The 8,606-nt window shown below is 35.9% G+C and overlaps 1 protein-coding gene across 1 annotated transcript in view; it reads right to left on the bottom strand.

Moving 5' to 3' along the window:
- The window catches only part of LOC107589569 (poly(rC)-binding protein 3-like), a 13,958-nt gene extending 5,767 nt beyond the window's left edge, over nucleotides 1–8,191 (bottom strand). Inside the window, exons 1-8 of the mRNA XM_016278059.1 lie at nucleotides 7,837–8,191; nucleotides 6,488–6,575; nucleotides 5,692–5,797; nucleotides 4,677–4,700; nucleotides 4,520–4,552; nucleotides 4,001–4,117; nucleotides 2,772–2,972; nucleotides 921–1,007 (exon numbers count right to left, since the gene is read on the bottom strand). Of these exons, the coding sequence (XP_016133545.1) occupies nucleotides 921–1,007; nucleotides 2,772–2,972; nucleotides 4,001–4,117; nucleotides 4,520–4,552; nucleotides 4,677–4,700; nucleotides 5,692–5,760 (531 nt within the window). The 5' untranslated portion in view covers nucleotides 5,761–5,797; nucleotides 6,488–6,575; nucleotides 7,837–8,191. The remainder of the gene's footprint in view (nucleotides 1–920; nucleotides 1,008–2,771; nucleotides 2,973–4,000; nucleotides 4,118–4,519; nucleotides 4,553–4,676; nucleotides 4,701–5,691; nucleotides 5,798–6,487; nucleotides 6,576–7,836) is intronic.
- Between the last annotated feature and the right edge of the window lie 415 nt (nucleotides 8,192–8,606).

Here is an 8,606-nt window from a genome sequence, read left to right as displayed (position 1 = left end):
AGGCTATACATTTTTTACCAGTATGCGTGTTCCCTGGGAATTGAACCCACAACCTTTTGCACTGCTAATGCAATGCTCTACCACTGAGCCACAGGAACACTATATCTATCTAAATCTTGCAATTGCAACTTTACTTTGTATGTCACAATGTGACTATATCTCACAATTTGGCTATATATCACAATCGTGACTTTGTTTTTCATACCTGCAGCTTTACAGTATATCGCACATCAACTTTAAATCTTGCAACTGCAATTTTACTGTATATGTCAAATTGTGACTATATTTAGCAATGAGACTTAATATCTCACAATTGCAACTTGTTTATCTCGCATTGACTTGCAATCTCCATTTTATATATGTATGTATATATGTGTGTGTGTGTGTGTGTGTGTGTGTGTGTGTATATATATATGGCACATTTTATCTACTTAAACACTATCTCACAATTACTTGGATCTTTTACTCTGAGGCAGAAATGGGCTTTCACAGAATGGAGTCTGTATGGTGAATGGTTTAACATAGTTTGCCTGTATGGTGAACTGTAATTAATTTCAGAAGTTTACTACATAGGTTTAGGAGTTGAATAAACCTAACCATAATATTTAGGGTTCTGGCAATACAGTGCTGCCTTGTAACCTTTGTAATTATAGCATTCATATGTGAATTATTAATTTAACAAATATTGTTTACTTGTGTCTCAACCAGGGATATTAAATAACTAAGGACTAAGAAGTGTTAGTGATATTAGATATTAAAGAAGCAGTCATTGGCAGAGACCATATCGGGGATATTGGCACTTAAGGTGTGTGTGTAAGGAATGCAGTGGGAGAATTGTGGTTGTGTAAGTGGTGGGATGTGGCTGGGGGACTGCAGTGTGCTGTGAATGATACTGATCAGCCAGTGCGACTAACACTCACGTCTTGGGGTGGAATGGCAAACTGTCCTGGAATAGTAAATGCCTGTGGAACAGATAACACATTTAAGTTAGTACAAATAACAACTGCCTATTTGCTGCTTGGTCATTAGTCACAGTCTTAGACGATATGGCACACCCATGGACCACCCACAGTCTGTTCTATGCATATTTCATAAAAACCTAGAAAGCCTTTATGAAAATCGTAAGCTCAAAGCAGATAGCTCAAATGCAATGCAATGAAACAATTGGGGTTAACAGGACTGTATCAAATAAAATAGTGTACCAGGTTAATAATATAAACACTTGTGAAGAAGAACTGGTTAGGGGCTTCAAATCTTTTTGAGGCACTTAGTAGTATGTAGTCATCCACAAGCAAAACTATTTTACTGTGTGAAATAATCAGTACATTTTGCTCATCAAGTTACTGTATTTGGCAATATTTCTCTGCCATATTTTGAATTAGTTATTAGGTGACAGTCAATAGTTGTGATAGTTAATTTCATATAAACTCACCCCTAAAGAACACGTAAAACAAAACAAACAGTGGTTGGCCGCTTTGTTCATGTTAAAGCGGGTGGTTCTTGGCCAGAGTAAGTTGCAAAGTGGACCAGACTTTACACCACAAGTCAAATTCTGTCTACTTGAGACTACATTGTTATTAACATAATTAATACTGCCAGGTGGAATATGTTAAGCTCTTCTTAATGTAACCACAAGGGGGCATCCCATGAACATACCATGCTTTCATCAAACATAGCAAAAAATACAGAACTAAACTGTTTCTTAGCATTTTAATCTTCCAGATACAAACAGAGTTGTAGCTGTCATGATTTTTCATTATATGGACAACTAGCCTTTGCATTTCTCACCTTAGTCAAACTAGATGTCAAGATCAGTCAAATGAGCAACAGAAGCCCTTTGGACAACATACCAAGAGGAGAAGTCAAGGATAAAGGGTCAAAATTTAAGATTACACACCCTTATGAGTAACAAATCTGAAGAACCTTTTTCATGTTTTTGATATGGATGTGAGAATTTCAAATTTCAGAATTTTGTTTGATAAATAGCATTTTAAATTACAATGTTCATATTACACATATAAACACAACTGCAATACGACCACTAATTATAAAATATTTAGATAATTGATAATTGATTAATAAAGTTTGAAACGTTTTCCATCTCAGCACTGAGGAGTTTGTAAAATTACAAATTCTGATTTCTTTCCAATTGAATAGCAAAAAAGTGTGCCATACTGTCCCTTTTGGTATTACAGCTATTCTCATGTCTAGAACTGACATTGTTATCGTCTGGCCAGTTATTTAGGTCAAGCTATTTAGATACTGTATATAAATATTAGTCTATTTAGGCCTTGGTGGGCCGTCCTGTCCTAGACATTCATAGCAACTGGGAATAACAGCAGCCAGTTCACCCCTCACAGCCCTCAGCCGCGAGGACAGCTATATTTATTCAATGTGATCCACCAGCCGAATAAAAAACAAAGCCTTCAAACAAAAGTCACTGTCCTCATGTCAATTTCAACAGCTAAATGAAAATGAATGGTTCCACTTTTGAGATGAATTGCTTTGTTTTCCATCAACGGATTCCATGAATAGATAAGTTTGAGGAAAAGTGAGTGAGTTCAAAAGTTTAGGAAATTACAGCTCAGGGTTGCAGCCGTCTCATAACATGCGGATTTAGTGGAAGCATGAATCGAGCTGCCCCCTGTGCTCAGGAATAAAAAGTTCTAACTTGATGAGGACAATCAATCATGCTGCTGTTAAGTGTTTCTGCCTGCCGCTGAGGCAACGGAAACTAATTGTTTAACGGATCATTCCGTGCATCATCTGAGAGACGCTGTGACCTGCATTACAAACCCTGCGCATCTGCCAACAATTAAACCTCTACCTAGAATATCTACCTCTCTGATCTCTTTGATCTTCGAGCCTCCTTTGCCAATGAGTGAACCGCACTGACTGGCGGGGAAAACGAGGCGCAGTGTCACAGGAGGCCTGCTTGTCACGGTGCTGTTTATCATAGATGCCAGGATATCCTGAAAGAGATGCACATGCATCAGAAAGAAGCTCAATTCAGCTTGTGTCAAGTCATTGTGTCATTTTTAAATAAAAACAAGTTTATAAGGGAGAAAAAACTATTGCAGGAACACTATTGCAGGAACACAAGTTGACAGTTTTTTAAATGAAATAAAACACTGACTAGGTATTTTGTGGCGCAATATAAAAAATGTAAAAACAATATATATATATATATATCACCAAAAATAACAAAGTGTTAATAGTTGTCAATAGTTGTTAAGTCACCATTAGCATTTCCTTTGGCTTGGACCTAATTTACTTTTAATTAATTTACTGTAATTAAAAGCCAGTGCAATGGTGTTGTTTTACAGAACACAATTTGTTGCATTGTGCAACATGTAGAAAATAAAGCAAGTGACTGACTCATTACTAAAACTATACGTATCAACATTGTAAGTTATAGAAAAATTACAATTGAATGAACAGTTAAGGGAGGAGGGTTTAGCAATACTATTGTGGTGAGATAAGTGGTTGTTTAGTATTAGATCGTTTAATGATCTCTCTGCTTATAAAACCCATTATCTCTAACAATTAAAAGGTATAATCTTAAAAATAAACATAATTAAAATGAACAAGTAGCCAAAAAAACAAGCAGCAACAGCATAATATATCAAACAGTAAAATAAATAAATAAATGCAACCACATATTTTATGGATACAATGCAGGCATATTACTGTGGACATCACACTATTACAGTTAATGTCTAAATATACAAGATCACTGTAATGCAGACACAGATAACTGTGATTCAATAGCATTCTACTTTAATATACTGTAACTAATTTCCTGCTCCTGTTCACTGTGAATTCACTGTATTCAGTAATAATGTAACTGTAAAAAATTGTACAGCTACTACTGTAAAATTAATGGGAAAGTATGGCAAATAGTTGCCATGTAAATCCACATTAATATTTTTACAGTGTACTAAAATGCATCAATTCACCCATAACATTAATCGCCTATTACTGTGAAAATCCCACCCACCTCCTCAAATTTCTCTGCGATCATGGCGAAGGCTTTGAAGATGACCTCAGACGATCCGGTAATGGTGACAATGCGCTCTGGACTGGAACCGTCAGATATATTAATGCGGGCTCCACTCTAAATCCACAGAAAAAAGCAGAGTTTTTGTGCTGCATTACGTTTAATTGATCAGTCTCTCCTCTAGGCTGACATTTGCACCCTCTGCCAGTTAAATACCATTGAACTGATCATGCAGATAATAAGATGATTTTGCTCAAACTGAAATGATTCCAGGCTGTTTTCTGCTGTCTAATTTTTTATATACTGTACATGTGGCCACCCAAATGAGCTCCTTTTAATCTTTACACAGCTTGTCAGAATTAATAATATGCACTGCATATAATATCAAGGCAACAGTCCATAGTTAATAAAAAAAGTTAAAAACTTTACTATGTGAAATATAAAATAAGCTTTTGATATTCATAAAGAAATTAAAAATGATTAGTCCTATTTGATCATGAAGATCAATGTTGCACTTACTTCCTCTCTCATTTTTTTGACAGTCTCTCCTTTCTAAAACAAAACAAGAGGAAAATGATATAATTAGATTGTAAGTCATTTTTAAACACAGACAAGAAGACTCAATGATATGCTTAATTCAATAATGCAAATATCAGGATAATACTGAATTGTTTACCTTCCCAATGATACTTCCAACTTCCTAGGAATACATAAAACAAACAAAATCTTGGTTAATCTAAATGATTGCATAGTAAACTGGAGATGATCAGTGTTTACTTTTAGATGACAAAATTAGACATAAATGTGTCCTTCCTGAATAATATCTATTTGTTTACTTTACTTCACTTTATTTTACAGTCCTGTTCCGCATGTACATGGTATGTACTTGTTATAGTAATTACAATAACTGGGTAATAATTAGGTACTAACCCTGAACCTACTCCTAAGCCTAACCCTAACCCATGTAATTATTTTCCAGTACTTTCTTATGTATGTACACTGTAAGTACAGGTAAATGCACGTATGTGCAACCCTTTTTTACCCCCAAATATTGAATGGTATTTTGTCATGTTTGCACAAAAATATTAAGCAGCACAACTGTTTTCAACATTGATAATAAGAAATGTTTCTTGAGCACCAAATCAGCACATTAGAATGATTCCTAAGGATCATGTGACACTGAAGAGTAATGATGCTGAAAATTCAGCTTTGCATAACAGAAATAAATTATATTTTAAAATATAAAACAGTTCTTTTAAATGCTATATTTCACTGTTTTTACTGTATTTTTGACCACATACAGTAAATGCAGCCACGGTGAGCACTTCTTTCAAAAACATTAAAAAAACCTTAATCATTCCAAACGTTTGTGTAGTGTAGATATAAGTATAGATGCCATAACCAGAAAGATTGTGACATTATTTCAGACCCAGACAACAACAGGTTCCTTTTCATAAGAAACGATGATCACGTAAATGCCACTGTATGTTGTCAATACTATTTCTGGTGATGTTATCTAAAAGACAACATTTTATAATCAATTATATTGACGATCTATAATCTAAAATGATCACCTATACACTCATAAATCGTTCTCAAGTTCTGGTTTCATTGCTTGACTGGATGCACTTGCAAAACAAGGCTGAGAACAAAACAAGCACAGCTCTGTGAGGATCCGAGATGTGTCTTACCTTGCCATGCATTAGTAGGCGGATGGTGAGGGTGACATTTAGCCCTCCCTCCATCTCATTCATATTCATTCTTCTCTTGGGTCTAGATGCTTCAAACAGACTGTCTCTGTGCACACAAACAGACAAATTTACCAGTTCAGTCAGAAGAGATATGAGATGAATTTCGGTGAGCAACCTAATTCCTTGCTATTACCTTTTTTAGCCATAAATGTCTATTCGGTCATGCATTAATTTTGTTTAGCTGCAGGTACCTGTTGCTGTGCTCTGACAGTAAGTTGGGCGTTATTTCCCTGCAGGCGGGTGAGCGTGGCCCTGCCTCTAACCTCTCTAATGGCTCTGCTTTAATAGAAATGGTGTGACCGTGTTTGATAAGACTCAAAAAGAGCCTCTTGTGTCTTTCTAGGCCTTTGGATCAAGTGACGTTTGTGTGACCATGTCTAACAAGGCCCATTAATTTATCAGAGAGTCGTCTGTTCCCACATTCCTCACTTTAAAACCGAGCTTATCGCCATCTAAATCGATTCTAAGCCAGATGAGATCACAGAGCACATTCATGAGCGAAACTAAAAAATGAGGCAGTGCTGGATCAGAGGAAGTGTTAGGAGATTGTCTTAAATTTCCCTTTAATAATGCCTTATCCATTCCTCATACGAGGAATTGCAGCTACGAGCAATAAATGAATGCATTTTCTTTATTTAAGTGAGAACAGGAAGACATCTATTCTAATTGAGTCCCAATGCTTTCATTTGTTAGGTCTCTTTGAAAACTAGTGCTTTTGAAATGTGTTCAGACTTACATAAGCTGTTAAATGAAATGTGGTCCCTCTTTCCATGACACTCCAGCAGCAGAGGAACTTGCTAAAGAGATGTGAACCGCTGAATAGGCTAGAAGAGAAACAAATGCTTTATATACAGTATATATACTGTATATAAAATTAGTTTTTTGCTTCTGTTTAATATCGAAGCCAGTAAAAGGGTTATTTGTTAAAGCGTTCTCAAAGACAGAGAGTTCAATTTTAATCATGAACAAGACTCCTAATGTGGAAGTCACGCAATGAGTTATAGATTCAGCATTCTTAATATGAAATAATAACAAACAGTGTAAAAAGCCTGTTCTTTTGTGTGGCTATTAGTTCAGTGCTGTTTCATCAGGTAAATGCATCAAACACACTGCCACCATCCTGTCTAATCCTATAGGCCCGGATTTGTTTGGATCATGCTAAAACCCATTTGACCCATTTCTGTCCTTCCAAAGCTTGTCAACAGGCATCTGAAAACATTCTGCCATCATATAGCATAGCACTAATAAGCCCGAATATAGATATCACACATGCTGTTTTTCAAATGTCAAATGTGTTTATGAATCAGGAATTTAAATAATTTATGCAACTGCCGTTGAAATGTTGATGCGCAATGTAAATGGTGGGTCAGATTAGTGTTCAGAAATGATCAGTCTGTTTTAAATACGTAATCCTAATGGCCAAGCTTTTGTCGTTGTTTTTGTTTACATCGTACACTATTGTGAATTCAATACACTGCAAGAAACTATTCAAACTAAATTTAATAAATAAATAAAAAACACTTATCTTGATATATTACCGAAAGTCTGTCATTAAATAGGACCATTAAAATGACTAAAAGTAAAAGTAAAATAAAAGTAAGTAAAGTAAATAGGTCCATTCAATTATGTAATATTACTGCCCAAACCTAGAGCATTATTTTTGAAACATGACATTTATATGTATTAACCTCAACGTAATTTTTATTTATTTAATTTATTTATAGATAGATAGATATGTGTATACAAATACATATATACCTTTATAAATTATATTTGCTTAGATTTCGTTATATTATTGCATTATTATAATTATATGAAAATGTATAAACAACTAGAATATGACTTTTTTATGTATTAACATGACGCATTATTATATGTAAATGTATAAACAAGGATATATAGTGTCAAATAGTCACATAATATGCATAATGTACTGTATATGAAAGATATAACAGTTTTCCTTTTGTCAAAGATGAAACAAGAGCACTGTTGCTGCCAGAAAAGCATTAATACGTCTATTTGTTCCTGTCCTTTGGAAGTCCCTGAGCGTGACAAGCAGCTTTGGGTTGAAGTTAGCAAACTGACCTGAGAAGTGATGGAGGTTGAGACAGCGCGAAGATGCCACTTATTTCTTCACCAACTCTTCTTGCCTTGTCAATCCAGGATGAGTTAACGTTTGAGGCTTCAGAGTGTGTATGATTCCCTGAGTGCGGAGTTGCCCTCCTTTGTTGTCAGCTGTATTCAGAGAATGGACAGATGGCCTTGTGCCTGTACCTCGGGTCGTCTGAGACTAGCTTTACTGTTTTTCCCCCCTCTGGCTTAGCCTCTGATAAGCCTTTAGCCCAGGCTACGTGAGCCCAGAAGCTCTCTCAGTTCTTAATACTCACGTATTCGATGCCGCAGTGCCTTCATTCTGGGAACGGATGCATTAGGGAATCCCGAGTAGAACAGAAGGTAACAGGTTTTCCATACTTTGGTGAAAATGTAAGATGGACAGCTGACATAGTCTAGCAAAATATTCACAAAAAAGTAAGACAGAATTGTCTAACTGTGAGACTCATCTTGAAATACATGGTCCATTTTGGCAGGGAAGACCTAGGTAAGACACATGCATCCATGGATAATGACATTTTGAAGGACACATAAGAAGAAGAACATGCCACATGTTTTGCTGGCACCCCCAATCAACATAAGCAGCTCCAAATTGACTGTGTCGTATCATTATGGACAGAAAGACACAATGTCTCTGTAGCCGGTTTCCCCTCCCCCACACTGAGCATCTACTCCTGCTAATGAGGCCAAAGTCCTGTGAAAACAATGTGGCCCTTTAACAGAAAAAGATGCACTCTGCTTGG

Source organism: Sinocyclocheilus grahami, unplaced genomic scaffold (assembly GCF_001515645.1).
Source record: "Sinocyclocheilus grahami isolate Dianchi unplaced genomic scaffold, SAMN03320097.WGS_v1.1 scaffold117.1, whole genome shotgun sequence".
NCBI classification, from domain to species: Eukaryota; Metazoa; Chordata; class Actinopteri; order Cypriniformes; family Cyprinidae; genus Sinocyclocheilus; species Sinocyclocheilus grahami.
This window is presented reverse-complemented; position numbering and strand designations above follow the sequence as displayed.